Source organism: Engystomops pustulosus, chromosome 3, assembly GCF_040894005.1.
Source record: "Engystomops pustulosus chromosome 3, aEngPut4.maternal, whole genome shotgun sequence".
NCBI lineage: Eukaryota > Metazoa > Chordata > Amphibia > Anura > Leptodactylidae > Engystomops > Engystomops pustulosus.
In genome coordinates, this window is record NC_092413.1 from 10,181,525 (window position 1) to 10,202,170 (window position 20,646).

A 20,646-nucleotide genomic window follows, 5' to 3' on the forward strand; every position below is an offset into this window, starting at 1 on the left:
TCCAAATCCGCTGCCCTGCCCATCCTATTGTGATAATAACAACGGGAATTCATTACCTCTGACCTGTCTAATGGGGCATAAAAAGTCCATAACCCAGAGACCTGTGACTATCCTAAACCCTCACAACAACACCCCCAGCCTTGACTGTACTGCCCCTATGTACAAGAATATAACTACTATAATCCTGCACAGGAATATAACTACTATAATACTGCCCCCTATGTACAAGAATATAACTACTATAATACTGCCCCCTATGTACAGGAATATAACTACTATAATACTGCCCCTATGTACAAGTATATAACTACTATAATACTGCCCCCTATGTACAGGAATATAACTACTATAATACTGCCCCCTATGTACAGGAATATAACTACTATAATACTGCCCCCTATGTACAAGAATATAACTACTATAATACTGCCACCTATGTACAAGAATATAACTACTATAACACTGCCCCCTATGTACAGGAATATAACTACTATAATACCACCCCCTATGTACAGGAATATAACTACTATAATACTGCCCCCTATGTACAGGAATATAACTACTATAATACTGCCCTCTATGTACAAGAATATAACTACTATAATACTGCCCCTATGTACAGGAATATAACTACTATAATCCTGCCCCTATGTATAGGAATATAACTACTATAATACTGCCCCCTATGTACAAGAATATAACTACTATAATACTGCCCCCTATGTACAAGAATATAACTACTATAATACTGCCCCCTATGTACAAGAATATAACTACTATAATACTGCCCCCTATGTACAGGAATATAACAACTATAATACTGCCCCCTATGTACAAGAATATAACTACTATAATACTGCCCCCTATGTACAGGAATATAACTACTATAATACTGCCCCCTATGTACAGGAATATAACAACTATAATACTGCCCCCTATGTACAAGAATATAACTACTATAATACTGCCCCCTATGTACAGGAATATAACTACTATAATACTGCCTCCTATGTACAAGAATATAACTACTATAATACTGCCCCTATGTACAGGAATATAACTACTATAATACTGCCCCTATGTACAAGAATATAACTACTATAATACTGCCCCCTATGTACAAGGATATAACTACTATAATACTGCCCCCTATGTACAAGAATATAACTACTATAATACTGCCCCCTATGCACAAGAATATAACTACTATAATACTGCCCCCTATGTACAAGAATATAACTACTATAATACTGCCCCTATGTACAGGAATATAACTACTATAATACTGCCCCCTATGTACAAGAATATAACTACTATAATACTGCCCCCTATGTACAGGAATATAACTACTATAATACTGCCCCTATGTACAAGAATATAACTACTATAATACTGCCCCCTATGTACAAGAATATAACTACTATAATACTGCCCCCTATGTACAGGAATATAACTACTATAATACTGCCCCTATGTACAAGAATATAACTACTATAATACTGCCCCCTACGTACAGGAATATAACTACTATAATACTGCCTCCTATGTACAAGAATATAACTACTATAATACTGCCCCCTATATACAGGAATATAACTAATATAATACTGCCCCCTATGTACAGGAATATAACTACTATAATACTGCCCTCTATGTACAAGAATATAACTACTATAATACTGCCCCCTATGTACAAAAATATAACTACTATAATACTGCCCTCTATGTACAGGAATATAACTACTATAATACTGCCCCCTATGTACAAGAATATAACTACTATAATACTGCCCCCTATGTACAGGAATATAACTACTATAATACTGCCTCCTATGTACAAGAATATAACTACTATAATACTGCCCTCTATGTACAGGAATATAACTACTATAATACTGCCCCCTATGTACAAGAATATAACTACTATAATACTGCCCCCTATGTACAGGAATATAACTGCTATAATACTGCCTCCTATGTACAAGAATATAACTACTATAATACTGCCCCTATGTACAAGAATATAACTACTATAATACTGCCCTCTATGTACAGGAATATAACTACTATAATACTGCCCCCTATGTACAAGAATATAACTACTATAATACTGCCCTCTATGTACAGGAATATAACTACTATAATACTGCCCCCTACGTACAGGAATATAACTACTATAATACTGCCTCCTATGTACAAGAATATAACTACTATAATACTGCCCCCTATATACAGGAATATAACTAATATAATACTGCCCCCTATGTACAGGAATATAACTACTATAATACTGCCCTCTATGTACAAGAATATAACTACTATAATACTGCCCCCTATGTACAAAAATATAACTACTATAATACTGCCCTCTATGTACAGGAATATAACTACTATAATACTGCCCCCTATGTACAAGAATATAACTACTATAATACTGCCCCCTATGTACAGGAATATAACTACTATAATACTGCCTCCTATGTACAAGAATATAACTACTATAATACTGCCCTCTATGTACAGGAATATAACTACTATAATACTGCCCCCTATGTACAAGAATATAACTACTATAATACTGCCCCCTATGTACAGGAATATAACTGCTATAATACTGCCTCCTATGTACAAGAATATAACTACTATAATACTGCCCCTATGTACAAGAATATAACTACTATAATACTGCCCTCTATGTACAGGAATATAACTACTATAATACTGCCCCCTATGTACAAGAATATAACTACTATAATACTGCCCTCTATGTACAGGAATATAACTACTATAATACTGCCCCCTATGTACAAGAATATAACTACTATAATACTGCCCCCTATGTACAGGAATATAACTGCTATAATACTGCCTCCTATGTACAAGAATATAACTACTATAATACTGCCCCTATGTACAAGAATATAACTACTATAATACTGCCCCCTATGTACAGGAATATAACTACTATAATACTGCCCCCTATGTACAAGAATATAACTACTATAATACTGCCCCCTATGTACAAGAATATAACTACTATAATACTGCTCCCTATGTACAAGAATATAACTACTATAATACTGCTCCCTATGTACAAGAATATAACTACTATAATACTGCCCCCTATGTACAAGAATATAACTACTATAATACTGCCCCCTATGTACAAGAATATAACTACTATAATACTGCCCCCTATGTACAAGAATATAACTACTATAATACTGCCCCCTATGTACAGGAATATAACTACTATAATACTGTGTCAGGTTAGGGTTAGTGATCTGCTCTTCCTGTGTATTGGGGTATCGGGCAGTGTATATATTTGGGGGGGGGGGGATGTGCACATTATGGCGAGTGGAAACCACCTTGATTACCCCATTATTCACACTTCCCATACACCGGACACTGGAAGGGATGATGGAGGCTCCGGAGGAAGTGTCTGCGCTCATGAGCTCCTGGCGATGACTCTTGTAGTTAGCACTCGGGGTCCCCTGTGAGTAATCACATCCATTAATGCCGTAATCCCTGACACAGATTAAACCGCACTCGCTGCATCGCGTCTTCTGGACTCCTTGGCGACTAAGACTGTTTAGAAATTACTGATATATTAAATTATGCAAATTTTGTAAAAATTCTAGTGACATCTATTCCAAATTTGCGAAAAATACTAATGGACTATGGGGCACACAATATACTGGCTGCAAGGTCCTGGCAGGGTAGTAGAGATGGCAGCGTGTGTAACAGGTCCTGTGTGTACAAGTCCCTGTATCATCAGCTCCCTGACATGTTACACAGATCTCACTATTCATGGGCAGATACAGGACCTGCTCTATAGACCTGCTGCTGTCTCTACTGCACTGCCAGGACCTTTCACATGGAGATCACCCAGAGTCTATCTACATGTAGAGTATAGGACCAGCAGCAGATTTACAGCACATTGGGGAGGGAGGATGTGCTCATATTATTAGGAAATAATGGGGTCATTTAAATGTAATCACTAGCTTGACCTTTGACCCGCCACGTCTTAGATGTCAAGGTGCGAGAATTACTGCTGCTTAGCAACAATAAAGTGAGAGACAAGTGAGAGAATGCTGGTATTTTTACACATCTTTGTTGCATCGATGTAAACACAGCCGGATAATGTGAAATGGATGTTACAAGACCCCTATGTCCTAGGATCCCAGTAGCGATGCCAGTCCTAGGATTCCCATAACCGTGCTGGTCCTAGGATCTCCCTAGCGGTGCCAGTACTTGGATCCCCCTAGTGGTTCTTGTCCTAGGATCCCCGTAGCGTTGCCAGTCTTAGGATCCCCGTAGCGTTGCCAGTCCTAGGATCCCCGTAGCGGTGCCATTCCTGGGATCCCCGTAGCGGTGCCATTCCTGGGATATCCGTAGCGGTGCCATTCCTGGGATCCCCGTAGCGGTGCCATTCCTGGGATCCCCGTAGCGGTGCCAGTCCTAGGATCCCCCTAGCGGTGCCAGTCCTAGGATCCCCGTAGGGGTGCCATTCCTGGGATCCCCGTAGGGGTGCCAGTCCTAGGATCCCCCTAGTGGTGCCATTCTTAGGATCCCCGTAGCGGTGCCATTCTTAGGATCCCCGTAGCGGTGCCAGTCCTAGGATCCCTGTAGCGGTGCCATTCCTGGGATCCCCGTAGCGGTGCCATTCCTGGGATCCCCGTAGCGGTGCCATTCCTGGGATCCCCGTAGCGGTGCCATTCCTGGGATCCCCGTAGCGGTGCCATTCCTGGGATCCCCGTAGCGGTGCCATTCCTGGGATCCCCGTAGCGGTGCCATTCCTAGGATCCCCGTAGGGGTGCCATTCCTAGGATCCCCGTAGGGGTGCCATTCCTAGGATCCCCGTAGGGGTGCCAGTCGTGGGATCCCCGTAGGGGTGCCAGTTGTGGGATCCCCGTAGGGGTGCCAGTTGTGGGATCCCCGTAGGGGTGCCAGTTGTGGGATCCCCGTAGGGGTGCCAGTCGTGGGATCCCCGTAGGGGTGCCAGTCGTGGGATCCCCGTAGGGGTGATAGTAATAGGATACTGGATGTGTGCAGCTCTGGTTGTGACTAGAGATGATCACAGGACGGATCTTGCTGTATAATCCAGTCTTCCTGAACTCATTCGTACAGGAATAAGGTTTCTAGATCTTTGTTCGTTTTGGATGAAGTTATCAGATTCCTCCTTCCTGCTGCTCCTCCTCCTGTGTGCGGCCTCGGCAAGAGCCCAAAACCTTGAGGGTGTCCAAACCCCTGACCGGGACACACATCTCCCCCCACCCCCCAACCTTCTATCATCATTGGGCTCCTCTAGGCATCCGGGAGACCTTTACACTTGTGCCCCTGAGCTGCACTTCCTACTATAGAGAAGTAACAAAGTAGTAGAGACAAAGTCACCAAAATTTATGTATCTGTATCTGTATATATCAACTTTTACAATTATGCTAATGAGCCTGAAGGGCTATGGGAATGTTACCAAAGGTCCTCCACGCTACAGCTTCACAGGCTGTTACACTGTCTCCCCTGTATCTTTAGCTATTTGATCAGAACTGAAGTGATGAGAAATTATAAAGTGGTAAGTATTAGAGGGACCATAGGTACTTACCTGATACTTATCTCTTGACTACAATATTAATCCGATTTATTTCACTCTTAATGTCCTGTAGGTGGAGTGCCCCTTTAAGAGCTCTTCTAGCCCCTCCCCCTCTCCTGGCGGCCATCTTGTACTTTATAACAATGTGATTCCCCTTTGTCGCTCCAGGCTATGACTTTGCCGCGGTGTTGGAATGGTTTGCAGAGAGAGTTGACCGCATCATCCTGCTCTTCGACGCCCACAAGTTGGACATTTCCGACGAGTTCTCCGAAGTCATCAAAGCCCTGAAGAACCACGAGGACAAGATGCGGGTGGTCCTCAACAAGGCCGATCAGATCGAGACCCAGCAGCTGATGCGGGTTTACGGCGCCCTCATGTGGTCCTTGGGGAAAATCGTCAACACCCCGGAGGTGATCCGAGTCTACATCGGCTCCTTCTGGTCGCACCCGCTCCTCATCCCTGACAACCGCAAACTGTTTGAGGCCGAGGAGCAGGACCTGTTCAGGGACATTCAGAGTCTTCCCCGTAACGCGGCGCTCAGGAAACTCAATGATCTGATCAAGAGAGCGCGACTGGCTAAGGTGAGGGGTGCTTCTACCACATCTACATACAAACATTCAATTTGAGCATTTTGTGTACACAGCTCTGACTCGGATCAATGCGTCTCTATGGTAACAGACTACAAATAATCCCAATGTAGTCTGATCTACAGATTAATCTGACCTATCATTTGTTTGTGTTCAATTACTATGCGACAAATAGAGTTGGGAGGACCCGAACTTTAAATTCGGGTTCAGGGGCGTCCCATGTGATTCGGACAAATTGGCAGATTGGCGGCCGTGGACCAAGCTGACACATTGCCACCCCCACCTACTACCCATGACTGTGGGACATCCCTCACCAATCACAGCCATGGGTAGTAGGTAGGGGCATCAATTTTCCGAATTGGCTGCGCGGCTGCCTTCCTGGCGAAATGTCCGGGTCACGTGGGGCGCACCGAATCTGAAAAGGAATCTCCTTCATTCCTAGAAACAAACAAATAATGGATCTGACTAATCTGCAGATAAGACTACATTGGGATTATTTGTAGTCTGTTACCATGGAGACACATAGGTCTGTCTAGGGGCTGGATGCACAAAATGACAGATCAGATTAATTTTAAAATCAGACTACATTGGGATTATTTGTAGTCTGTTACCATGGAGACAAATAGGTTCTGCATAGCAGTTGGATACACAAATAGATACATTGATTGATACGTAATGTATTGTAATTGGCTGCAGAAGTGACAGTTGAAAGTAAAATAGTTTGGTGATTCGGGTGCTGCTGGTTTGCTAAAACGGTAGGTAATTAGTTACTACTATGATTGAGTTCTGATTATTCTTATAATTACTATCTCTGTTCTTTGAGGTTAATACAAAAACAATATTTTTTTCCAGAAACAGCGCCACTGTTGCCCGTGGCTGTGTTTGGTATTACAGGTCAAAGCTCAGAGCGGAGCAGTTTCTAGAGGAAAAAGTAGATACGGTTTTATATTCACGTAGAATGTGTCATGTGGCCCTGAGACACACGAAGGGTTAATGTCATTCCATTGTTCTCCTTTCGAGAAAGTGAATTTCAATGGGTCTGAAGCTTCTTCTTTTAATAGTAACAAACTGGAGCTGCAGATTGTGTACTCCAAGCGGAGTCTATTGAGATGTAATTCGTGTCTGGAATTTCCTGCTCCTGCTGTGAATTTCTGCCCTCATCATCCAGTGACCTCATGGGGTGAAAGAGTCAGAGGAAATCGCATGAGGATTTTCATGTGTGAAAAAGGGAATTGTACATTGGTAATAAAAATGTATTTTTTAGGGAAGTGGACGTAATTATCTGTCTTGTGGAAAATGATGGGAATTTTAGACTATTGTGTCTCATTAATGGTGGCCAAGTAGTCTGCACCTCCCCCTATAACAGCAGTCTGGCTGTGTAGTCTGGTCCTCCCCCTATAACAGCAGTCTGGCTGTGTAGTCTGGACCTCCCCCTATAACAGCAGTCTGGCTGTGTAGTCTGGACCTCCCCCTATAACAGCAGTCTGGATGTGTAGTCTGGACCTCCTCCTATAACAGCAGTCTGGCTGTGTAGTCTGGACCTCCCCCTATAACAGCAGTCTGGCTGTGTAGTCTGGACCTTCCCCTATAACAGCAGCCTGGCTGTGTAGTCTGGACCTCCTCCTATAACAGCAGTCTGGCTGTGTAGTCTGGACCTCCTCCTATAACAGCAGTCTGGCTGTGTAGTCTGGACCACCCCCTATAACAGCAGTCTGGCTGTGTAGTCTGGACCTCCCCCTGTAACAGCAGTCTGGCTATGTAGTCTGGACCTCCCCCTATAACAGCAGTCTGGCTGTGTAGTGTAGACCTCCCCCTATAACAGCAGTCTGGCTGTGTAGTGTGGACCTCCCCCTATAACAGCAGTCTGGCTGTGTGGTCTGGACCTCCCCCTATAACAGCAGTCTGGCAGTGTGGTCTGGACCTCCCCCTATAACAGCAGTCTGGCTGTGTAGTCTGGACCTCCCCCTATAACAGTAATCTGGCTGTGTAGTCTGGACCTCCCCCTATAACAGCAGTCTGGCTGTGTTGTCTGGACCTCCCCCTATAACAGCAGTCTGGCTGTGTAGTCTGGACCTCCTCCTATAACAGCAGTCTGGCTGTGTAGTCTGCACCTCTCCCTATAACAGCAGTCTGGCTGTGTTGTCTGGACCTCCCCCTATAACAGCAGTCTGGCTGTGTAGTCTGGACCTCCTCCTATAACAGCAGTCTGGCTGTGTAGTCTGCACCTCTCCCTATAACAGCAGTCTGGCTGTGTTGTCTGGACCTCCCCCTATAACAGCAGTCTGGCTGTGTAGTCTGGACCTCCCCCTATAACAGCAGTCTGGCTGTGTAGTCTGGAACTCCCCCTATAACAGCAGTCTGACTGTGTAGTCTGGACCTCCCCCTATAACAGCAGTCTGGCTGTGTAGTCTGGCCCCCCTCCTATAACAGCAGTCTGACTGTGTAGTCTGGACCTCCCCCTATAACAGCAGTCTGGCTGTGTAGTCTGGACCTCCCCCTATAACAGCAGTCTGGCTGTGTAGTTTGGCCCTCCTCCTATAACAGCAGTCTGGACCTCCCCCTATACCAGCAGTCTGGCTGTGTAGTTTGGCCCTCCTCCTATAACAGCAGTCTGGCTGTGTAGTCTGGACCTCCTCCTATAACAGCAGTCTGACTGTGTAGTCTGGACCTCCCCCTATAACAGCAGTCTGGCTGTGTAGTTTGGCCCTCCTCCTATAACAGCAGTCTGGCTGTGTAGTCTGGACCTCCTCCTATAACAGCAGTCTGGCTGTGTAGTTTGGCCCTCCTCCTATAACAGCAGTCTGGCTGTGTAGTCTGGACCTCCCCCTATAACAGCAGTCTGGCTGTGTAGTCTGGACCTCCTCCTATAACAGCAGCCTGGCTGTGTAGTTTGGACCTCCCCTATAACAGCAGCCTGGCTGTGTAGTCTGGACCTCCTCCTATAACAGCAGCCTGGCTGTGTAGTCTGGACCTCCTCCTATAACAGCAGTCTGGCTGTGTAGTCTGGACCTCCCCGTATAACAGCAGTCTGGCTGTGTAGTCTGGACCTCCCCCTATAACAGCAGTCTGGCTGTGTAGTCTGGACCTCCTTCTATAACAGCAGTCTGGCTCTGTAGTCTGGTCCTCCCCCTATAACAGCAGTCTGGCTGTGTAGTCTGCACCTCCCCCTATAACAGCAGTCTGGTTGTGTAGTCTGGACCACCCCCTATAACAGCAGTCTGGCTGTGTAGTCTGGACCTCCCCCTGTAACAGCAGTCTGGCTATGTAGTCTGGACCTCCCCCTATAACAGCAGTCTGGCTGTGTAGTCTGGGCCTCCCCCTATAACAGCAGTCTGGCTGTGTAGTCTGGGCCTCCCCCTATAACAGCAGTCTGGCTGTGTAGTCTGGACCTCACCCTATAACAGCAGTCTGGCTGTGTTGTCTGGACCTCCCCCTATAACAGCAGTCTGGCTGTGTAGTCTGGACCTCCTCCTATAACAGCAGTCTGGCTGTGTAGTCTGCACCTCCCCCTATAACAGCAGTCTGGCTGTGTAGTCTGGACCTCCCCCTATAACAGCAGTCTGGCTGTGTAGTGTAGACCTCCCCCTATAACAGCAGTCTGGCTGTGTAGTGTGGACCTCCCCCTATAACAGCAGTCTGGCTGTGTAGTGTGGACCTCCCCCTATAACAGCAGTCTGGCTGTGTAGTCTGGACCTCCCCCTATAACAGCAGTCTGGCTGTGTAGTGTAGACCTCCCCCTATAACAGCAGTCTGGCTGTGTGGTCTGGACCTCCCCCTATAACAGCAGTCTGGCTGTGTGGTCTGGACCTCCCCCTATAACAGCAGTCTGGCTGTGTAGTCTGGACCTCCCCCTATAACAGCAGTCTGGCTGTGTAGTCTGGACCTCCCCCTATAACAGCAGTCTGGCTGTGTAGTCTGCACCTCTCCCTATAACAGCAGTCTGGCTGTGTTGTCTGGATCTCCCCCTATAACAGCAGTCTCGCTGTGTAGTCTGGACCTCCCCCTATAACAGCAGTCTGGCTGTGTAGTCTGGACCTCCCCCTATAACAGCAGTCTGGCTGTGTAGTCTGGACCTCCCCCTATAACAGCAGTCTGACTGTGTAGTCTGGACCTCCCCCTATAACAGCAGTCTGGCTGTGTAGTCTGGACCTCCTCCTATAACAGCAGTCTGGCTGTGTAGTTTGGCCCTCCTCCTATAACAGCAGTCTGGCTGTGTAGTCTGCACCTCCCCCTATAACAGCAGTCTGGCTGTGTAGTCTGGACCTCCTCCTATAACAGCAGTCTGGCTGTGTAGTTTGGCCCTCCTCCTATAACAGCAGTCTGGCTGTGTAGTTTGGACCTCTCCCTATAACAGCAGTCTGGCTGTGTAGTCTGGACCTCCCCCTATAATAGCAGTCTGGCTGTGTAGTCTGGACCTCCCCCTATAACAGCAGTCTGGCTGTGTAGTCTGGACCTCCTCCTATAACAGCAGTCTGGCTGTGTAGTTTGGACCTCCCCCTATAACAGCAGCCTGGCTGTGTAGTCTGCACCTCCCCCTATAACAGCAGTCTGGATGTGTAGTCTGGACCTCCCCCTATAACAGTAGTCTGGCTCTGTAGTCTGGTCCTCCTCCTATAATAGCAGTCTGGCTGTGGAGTTTGGACCTCCCCCTATAACAACAGTCTGGCTGTGTAGTCTGGACCTCCCCCTATAACAGCGATCTGGCTGTGTAGTCTGGGCCTCCTCCTATAACAGCAGTCTGGCTGTGTTGTCTGCACCTCCCCCTATAACAGCAGTCTGGCTGTGTAGTCTGGACCTCCTCCTATAACAGCAGTCTGGCTGTGTAGTTTGGCCCTCCTCCTATAACAGCAGTCTGGCTGTGTAGTTTGGACCTCCCCCTATAACAGCAGTCTGGCTGTGTAGTCTGCACCTCCCCCTATAATAGCAGTCTGGCTGTGTAGTCTGGACCTCCCCCTATAATAGCAGTCTGGCTGTGTAGTCTGGACCTCCCCCTATAACAGCAGTCTGGCTGTGTAGTCTGGACCTCCTCCTATAACAGCAGTCTGGCTGTGTAGTTTGGACCTCCCCCTATAACAGCAGCCTGGCTGTGTAGTCTGCACCTCCCCCTATAACAGCAGTCTGGATGTGTAGTCTGGACCTCCCCCTATAACAGTAGTCTGGCTCTGTAGACTGGACCTCCTCCTATAATAGCAGTCTGGCTGTGGAGTTTGGACCTCCCCCTATAACAACAGTCTGGCTGTGTAGTCTGGACCTCCCCCTATAACAGCGATCTGGCTGTGTAGTCTGGGCCTCCTCCTATAACAGCAGTCTGGCTGTGTAGTCTGGACCTCCCCCTATAACAACAGTCTGGCTGTGTAGTCTGCACCTCCCCCTATAACAGCAGTCTGGCTGTGTAGTTTGGACCTTCTCCTATAATAGCAGTCTGGCTGTGTAGTCTGGACCTCCCCCTATAACAGCAGTCTGGCTGTGTGGTCTGGACCTCCCCCTATAACAGCAGTCTGGCTGTGTAGTCTGGACCTCCCACTATAAAAGCAGTCTGGCTGTGTGGTCTGGACCTCCCCCTATAACAGCAGTCTGGCTGTGTAGTCTGGACCTCCCCCTATAACAGCAGTCTGGCTGTGTAGTCTGGACCTCCCCCTATAACAGCAGTCTGGCTGTGTAGTCTGCATCTCTCCCTATAACAGCAGTCTGGCTGTTTTGTCTGGACCTCCCCCTATAACAGCAATCTGGCTGTGTAGTCTGGACCTCCCCCTATAACAGCAGTCTGGCTGTGTAGTCTGGACCTCCCCCTATAACAGCAGTCTGGCTGTGTAGTTTGGACCTCCCCCTATAACAGCAGTCTGGCTGTGTAGTCTGGACCTCCTCCTATATCAGCAGTCTGACTGTGTAGTCTGGACCTCCCCCTATAACAGCAGTCTAGCTGTGTAGTCTGGACCTCCCCCTATAACAGCATTCTGGCTGTGTAGTCCGGACCTTCCCCTATAACAGCAGTCTGGCTGTGTAGTCTGGACCTCCTCCTATAACAGCAGTCTGACTGTGTAGTCTGGACCTCCCCCTATAACAGCAGTCTGGCTGTGTAGTCTGGACCTCCTCCTATATCAGCAGTCTGGCTGTGTAGTTTGGCCCTCCTCCTATAACAGCAGTCTGGACCTCCCCCTATAACAGCAGTCTGGCTGTGTTGTCTGGACCTCCCCCTATAAAAGCAGTCTGGCTGTGTAGTCTGGACCTCCCCCTATAACAGCAGTCTGGCTGTGTAGTCTGGACCTCCCCCTATAACAGCAGTCTGGCTGTGTAGTCTGGACCTCCTCCTATAACAGCAGTCTGACTGTGTAGTCTGGACCTCCCCCTATAACAGCAGTCTGGCTGTGTAGTCTGGGCCTCCTCCTATAACAGCCGTCTGACTGTGTAGTCTGGACCTCCCCCTATAATAGCAGTCTGGCTGTGTAGTTTGGCCCTCCTCCTATAACAGCAGTCTGACTGTGTAGTCTGGACCTCCCCCTACAACAGCAGTCTGGCTGTGTAGTCTGGACCTCCTCCTATAACAGCAGTCTGACTGTGTAGTCTGGACCTCCCCCTATAACAGCAGTCTGGCTGTGTAGTTTGGCCCTCCTCCTAAAACAGCAGTCTGGACCTCCCCCTATACCAGCAGTCTGGCTGTGTAGTCTGGACCTCCCCGTATAACAGCAGTCTGGCTGTGTAGTCTGCACCTCCCCCTATAACAGCAGTCTGGCTGTGTAGTCTGGACCTCCTCCTATAATAGCAGTCTGGCTGTGGAGTTTGGACCTCCCCCTATAACAGCAGTCTGGCTGTGTAGTCTGGGCCTCCTCCTATAACAGCAGTCTGGCTGTGTAGTCTGGACCTCCCCCTATAACAACAGTCTGGCTGTGTAGTCTGGACCTCCCCCTATAACAGCAGTCTGGCTGTGTAGTCTGGACCTTCTCCTATAACAGCAGTCTGGCTGTGTAGTTTGGCCCTCCTCCTAAAACAGCAGTCTGGACCTCCCCCTATACCAGCAGTCTGGCTGTGTAGTCTGGACCTCCCCGTATAACAGCAGTCTGGCTGTGTAGTCTGCACCTCCCCCTATAACAGCAGTCTGGCTGTGTAGTCTGGACCTCCTCCTATAATAGCAGTCTGGCTGTGGAGTTTGGACCTCCCCCTATAACAGCAGTCTGGCTGTGTAGTCTGGGCCTCCTCCTATAACAGCAGTCTGGCTGTGTAGTCTGGACCTCCCCCTATAACAACAGTCTGGCTGTGTAGTCTGGACCTCCCCCTATAACAGCAGTCTGGCTGTGTAGTCTGGACCTTCTCCTATAACAGCAGTCTGGCTGTGTAGTCTGGACCTCCCCCTATAACAGCAGTCTGGCTGTGTAGTCTGGACCTCCCCCTATAACAGCAGTCTGGCTGTGTAGTTTGGACCTTCTCCTATAATAACATACAACAACAAATTGTTCTTCTACTTCTTCACCCTCAGGTCCATGCATACATCATCAGTTCCCTGAAGAAGGAGATGCCAGCCGTCTTTGGAAAAGACAATAAGAAGAAAGAATTAATCGGTAGTTTGGGGGAAATTTATGCTCGCATTGAACGAGAACATCAGATCTCTCCAGGAGACTTCCCTAACCTGAAGAAGATGCAGGTAACGTAGGCCACCAGGACATGTGCAGAAGCAGCCTGACACTGATGCACTGTCATAAAAAAGGGAGAACAGTCTATTAAATCTTTTTGTGTAACAGAGCCACTAATTAAGTTTTAGTAGAGAGTCCTATAGAGTCGCCATTGCAATGTTACTAATTCATTGTTCCTCCACTTTTGACCAGTTGGGAGCATCCGAGGCCTTTAGACTAGAGGAGGAGACCCTTATTTTCTGACCCTCGTAGATGTTCTGAGTAGAAGGCACAGAAGACACAAAAATTTCCATTCGACCTATAGAATGAAATTTTCGATCCATTAAATGATGTCCTCATCTTAGATAATCAAGTCTTTAGAGTTTATCTTCTCACTAATCTCCAGAACCACAACAACCACCCTTCTGTGGCCTTCACCTCTCTAGTCATGCCCAACACCTAAACCATAACTGTCCCCTCCTCTAAGACGCCTTTGACCTTTGACCACCTCCACCAACCCCAACTCTTTGCACATTAATAGATGTTGTTCCACTGGTTCTGAAGCTGAATTTTCTTGCCATGCCATGAATTTTGGTTTCGGCACTCAATATGTTTATTGGCATTTCGGCGGTGGGTGGTGGGTATAGGAGACCAAAGGGAGACTTACTGACCCATCAGATGCTGAAACTAAGAGATTTCATGGAGACGATTTTTTGTATGTGAAGAGTTGGAGTTGTTGGAGATGATGACAGGTCCCCTTTAATTAATTGTTTTCAAAATAATTTGAGACCAACAGATTTGTTTTTGTGTTCCTTAGGATCTATTGCAATCACAAGATTTTAACAAATTCCAACCTCTGAAGAGCAAGCTCCTGGAGACGGTAGACGAGATGCTGGCCCATGACATTGCCCACTTGATGGTTCTGGTTAGACAAGAAGAAACTCAGAAACCAGTCCAGATGGTAAAAGGAGGTGCCTTTGAGGGTACTCAGAACGGTCCCTTTGGGCACGGCTATGGGGAAGGGGCCGGTGAAGGCATTGACGATGCAGACTGGGTAGTAGCCAGAGATAAACCCATGTACGACGAGATCTTCTACACCCTCTCTCCTGTTAATGGCAAAATCACTGGTGCCAATGCCAAGAGGGAGATGGTAAAGTCCAAGCTACCTAATACTGTTCTCGGAAAGATCTGGAAGCTTGCCGACATCGATAAAGATGGCTTGCTGGACGATGAGGAGTTTGCCTTAGCCAACCACCTAATCAAGGTGAAATTAGAAGGCCACGAGCTTCCCAACGATCTTCCCTGTCATCTAATTCCACCATCAAAGCGAAAGGTGATCGAGTGAAGCCCAAGGTGGAATAGTGAAAGTATCGCAATGTAGGGAGGAGACCCAAAAAGTAACCGAGTTTACTTTCAGTTGATACAGTTAATGTGAAGTGATCCTGCTGTGGCATTTTGATTTCTGAAAATTATATCCATATCAAGATGCGATTTGACGATTGAGCTCTTATTAACCCTTAACCAGAAGCTAATCCTCCTTCCTCTGTGCTGACCTTCTACTAAACCAAGACACAAAAACTAAAGGGAAGAGAGACCCCGGAGACGTGATGTGTTCTCCGATCTGTGTTGCGTTGTACCGTGCTTCCTCTATTCTTAAAGCTTTCCAGATACCTCATTGTATTGTCCTCCAGTCATGTGTTATGCTAAACATGTTGGTTTTTAGTTGTTTTTATGTCTTTTATGTGTCTGTTATCTTGATTGTGATGCTTGGCTGTGAGACTCCTGTTGACCACTGTAGACTCCTCTGGTCCAGATGGTTGGAGTCTACATGACCTACTGAACGGTTCCTGTCCAGGATAGATCTTGGGTTGTCCTTCAGCCTTGTGTTCCGAGGAGAAAGTGGTGGGATATTTTAGTATTTTAGAGGCTGAGGCTATTTGGCTATTGTCGCCTTGAGATTGGTGCCGGATCCTTTGTATTTGTCACCCAATTTGATGTCTCCTATCAACTATGGTATGATGAGATCTTCTAAACTCCCATCGATGGTAAACTCATTGGTGTCAATGTCTAGAAGGAGATAGTAAGGTCCAAGCTGGTCAGTGTTTGAAGGAAAGGGGGGATCCATTCTTTCTTGACCTCTTTGACCTCTTTGGGATTTATTGATTTGTAGCCACGATGGTGAAGACCTTGTTGGGTTCTTCCCAGTTTTCCATCCCATTGGTTCTTTAAGGGGTCCTACTCTACCAAGGCATGGACATCTCCAATGCACCATTGGGCGTCTCCAATGCACCGTCTCCAATGCACCATTGGATGACGACATCTTCTAAACTCTGTCTCCTGTCACTGATCACTGGTGCCAGTTCCAAGAACAAGATGGTGTAGTCAAAGTTGATCAGTATTGGAAGAGAGACCAATTTCTGTTGACCTCGATGGCATGTATTGAATTTTAACCATTGGTGGAGACCCTGCGGGATTCTTTCCGGTCATCAGACCCCGTAGTTATATAGCGAGTCCTACTCTGTCCAAATACGCTCCAGGATCTCTGTAGCCTTCTCCATAGCCCTTTAGGATATAGTATTAATACTCTATTAAAAAGTATTGACTCCTACGTAGATTGTAATTGGATGTTGAAGGCCAAGAGGACACAACCTTAGAAGACCGATACACTACAAAGTCTTAGTAGTTTGAGTTAGAGGACCACAATTTTTGGATGTGTATTCAGAGCCGAGGCGGCCATATTGTTATTCCAAACCCAAAATCCATTGGAATGATTAGTGACGTCCTTGAGACATGAGGTACACGGTGCCTTGTGCCTCGCGTACTGATACTCAACATGGATGACGGCTGCCTCCAGCGTGTGTAATGTAAGTGATGAGAACAAATAAACTACTGTGAGATAACTGCTGGTATTATTATAGGAAGGGGCGATGTTGGTGTATTTTGATCTGCTGAGTATATAACTTATTTTATAAAGATAAGCTTCAAACTCTTTGTTTCGTGTGGTTTCTTCCAAATCTTTTCCATATTGCTCACCAATTTCTTTGTCTACAGTTACTATATAATAGAAACAGCGCCACCATAGTCCATGGCTGATGTGGGTATTACAGTTCCATACTAATTTTCATATATTCAAATGAAGTGCAATGCCTGTGACAACCATGTGCCAAGGGTGGCGCTGTTTTTTGCAAATAGACCTGACCCATTACCTATTGCTATACTTAAAGGGGTTGCTCTGGATTAAAAAATTGCTGCTCTTGTGTAGAAACAACGCTGTTCATGTCAATAGGTTGTGTCCGGTATTGCAGAATAGCGCATTAACATGAATGGAGCTGAAGTCCAATATCAAGTCCCATAGTGAACCCTATATACATAGACCATGGGAAACCCCTTTAATATATGGACAGACATGAACTCTCCATTCATGCTATAAATGTTGCAGGACTAAAGACTACAGCACAGAATTATCAAGATCTCTGCTTGCTGGAAACATTGTGTAATAATTAAAGGGGTTGTCCAGAGGTTGAAATACATGGTTTCTTTCTTCCTTCTATAACTTCTCTCCTGACCATGGATAGAACGTGGTATTGTAACTTGGCTTAATTTATCTATATATGGCTGAGTTGCAATACTGGCACTAGCCATAGTCCGGTGTGGTGCTGTTTATCGAAGAAAGAACCCCCTTAAAGAGGAACTCTCATCTGTGCATTCAGATTTAATATAATTCCAACGTGTGCAGATAATATCCCTTAATTTTCCCATGCTGTCCTTGGATACGACCACCACTGCACCCTGGCAGCTGTGGCCATGCATGTGCTGTTGAGCCCTGCCCCCAGGGTTGTGGAGATATCAGTCCCAGTATCTGAGCATTATAATCCTCTCTACGGTCAGAGAGGAGGGGCTGGAGCAGAGGAGAAGGCGTGTTTATGCTAATCTAAGAAGATTAGTATAACACACACCCCCTTCCCAGCACCTCCTGATATCTAAGCATCCATGGGCTAGAAAAAAAATTCAAAGTGGCTCATTGTAATGAATACTATGTAAAAACACCATATATTGTAATACAATAGTATGGCAGGAACAGTCAGACCATCAAGGGTTAAAGCACCCTATGGCACCTACCCGTTTACACAATGATTGACATTTCCGTACAGTACACACAGCATTGATAATAATTTGTCTTCATTTACAGTACACAGCGGTAACCTGCAGCGCTCCACAGATCATGGGGTCAGATGAAACAATAGGGATGAGATCCCTGCGCACAAGAGCTGACAGTCTAGGAATCTGTGCTAAAACAGAAGATCTCTGAAAAGCAGCAAAGTTCTCTACACAATGCCGGTCCATATACAGTGCCGGTCCATACACAGTGCCGGTCCATACACAGTGCCGGTCCATACACAGTGCTGGTCCACACACTCATACACAGTGCTGGTCCACACACTCATACACGGTGCTGGTCCATACACTCATACACGGTGCTGGTCCATACACTCATACACGGTGCTGGTCCATACACTCATACACGCTGCTGCTCCATACACTCATACACGCTGCTGCTCCATACACTCATACACGGTGCTGGTCCATACACTCATACACGCTGCTGCTCAATACACGGTGCTGGTCCATACACTCATACACAGTGCTGGTCCATACACTCATACATGCTGCTGCTCCATACACTCATACACGCTGCTGGTCCATACACTCATACACAGTGCTGGTCCATACACTCATACACAGTGCTGCTCCATACACTCATACACGCTGCTGCTCCATACACTCATACACGCTGCTGGTCCATACACGGTGCTGGTCCATACACTCATACATGCTGCTGCTCCATACATTCATACACGGTGCTGGTCCATACACTCATACACAGTGCTGGTCCATACACTCATACACAGTGCTGGTCCATACACTCATACACAGTGCTGGTCCATACACTCATACACAGTGCTGCTCCATACACTCATACATGCTGCTGCTCCATACACTCATACACGCTGCTGCTCCATACACTCATACACGCTGCTGGTCCATACACGGTGCTGGTCCATACACTCATACACGCTGCTGCTCCATACACTCATACACGCTGCTGGTCCATACACGGTGCTGGTCCATACACTCATACACGGTGCTGGTCCATACACTTATACACAGTGCTGGTCCATACACTTATACACGGTGCTGGTCTCACTGGTGCAGAGATTTGGGAGCTGGTAACAGCGGATTGTAACCACAACGCCTTCTATCGTTAGATGACATGCTTGGGGTGATTATGTACTTGACCCCTGTAGTGACCTCTAGTGACATGTTCCTCTCACATCTGCCCTTTCACCTCATTCCATCCCTGCCTCCCAATCCATGTGTCACCGCACAACACATGAGGTTATTTTAAGTCTTTTCCTTTCCTTCCGTGGATCTCCAACCCTTCCCCAGAGCGAGATCCATGAGAAGGGAGCGGGTTCAAGGCGAGTTCAGTCCCAAATACATCGTTCAACTTTTCCATGGCTGAATACAATCAGCACAAAGACCTGTTCACACACGACTGATTGCTGTATGATAAGAATCAATGGAATGTCAGTGACCCAGGAAAAAGGCAAATATGTATCACATCCAGTACAAATATACCCAGGTTATACCAGCTGTACATATATCATTATATACAGGGGATCCCCAGGTTATACCGGCTGTACATATATCATTATATACAGGAGATCCCCAGGTTATACCGGCTGTACATATATCACTATATACAGGAGATCCCCAGGTTATACCGGCTGTACATATATCATTATATACAGGAGGTCCCCAGGTTATACCGGCTGTACATATATCATTATATACAGGAGATCCCCAGGTTATACCAGCTGTACATATATCATTATATACAGGAGATCCCCAGGTTATACCGGCTGTAAATATATCATTATATACAGGAGATCCCCAGGTTATACCGGCTGTACATATATCACTATATACAGGAGATCCCCAGGTTATACCGGCTGTACATATATCATTATATACAGGAGATCCCCAGGTTATACCGGCTGTACATATATCATTATATACAGGAGATCCCCAGGTTATACCAGCTGTACATATATCATTATATACAGGAGATCCCCAGGTTATACCAGCTGTACATATATCATTATATACAGGAGATCCCCAGGTTATACCGGCTGTACATATATCATTATATACAGGAGATCCCCAGGTTATACCGGCTGTAAATATATCATTATATACAGGAGATCCCCAGGTTATACCGGCTGTACATATATCACTATATACAGGAGATCCCCAGGTTATACCGGCTGTACATATATGATTATATACAGGAGATCCCCAGGTTATACCGGCTGTACATATATCATTATATACAGGAGATCCCCAGGTTATACCAGCTGTACATATATCATTATATACAGGAGATCCCCAGGTTATACCGGCTGTACATATATCATTATATACAGGGGATCCCCAGGTTATACCGGCTGTACATATATCATTATATACAGGAGATCCCCAGGTTATACCAGCTATACATATATCATTATATACAGGAGATCCCCAGGTTATACCGGCTGTACATATATCATTATATACAGGAGATCCCCAGGTTATACCGGCTGTATATATATCACTATATACAGGAGATCACCAGGTTATACCGGCTGTACATATATCACTATATACAGGGGATCTCCAGGTTATACCGGCTGTACATATATCATTATATACAGGAGATCCCCAGGTTATACCGGCTGTACATATACCATTATATACAGGAGATCCCCAGGTTATACCAGCTGTACATATATCATTATATACAGGAGATCCCCAGGTTATA

General features: G+C 46.2%; 1 protein-coding gene across 1 annotated transcript in view; it reads left to right on the forward strand.

The window, feature by feature from the left end:
- EHD3 (EH domain containing 3) overlaps positions 1 to 16,767 on the forward strand; it is a 40,018-nt gene extending 23,251 nt beyond the window's left edge. The window contains exons 4-6 of the mRNA XM_072139986.1: positions 5,759 to 6,171; positions 13,649 to 13,813; positions 14,599 to 16,767. Coding sequence (XP_071996087.1) covers positions 5,759 to 6,171; positions 13,649 to 13,813; positions 14,599 to 15,126 — 1,106 coding nt within the window. The 3' untranslated portion in view covers positions 15,127 to 16,767. The remainder of the gene's footprint in view (positions 1 to 5,758; positions 6,172 to 13,648; positions 13,814 to 14,598) is intronic.
- Positions 16,768 to 20,646: the final 3,879 nt, after the last annotated feature.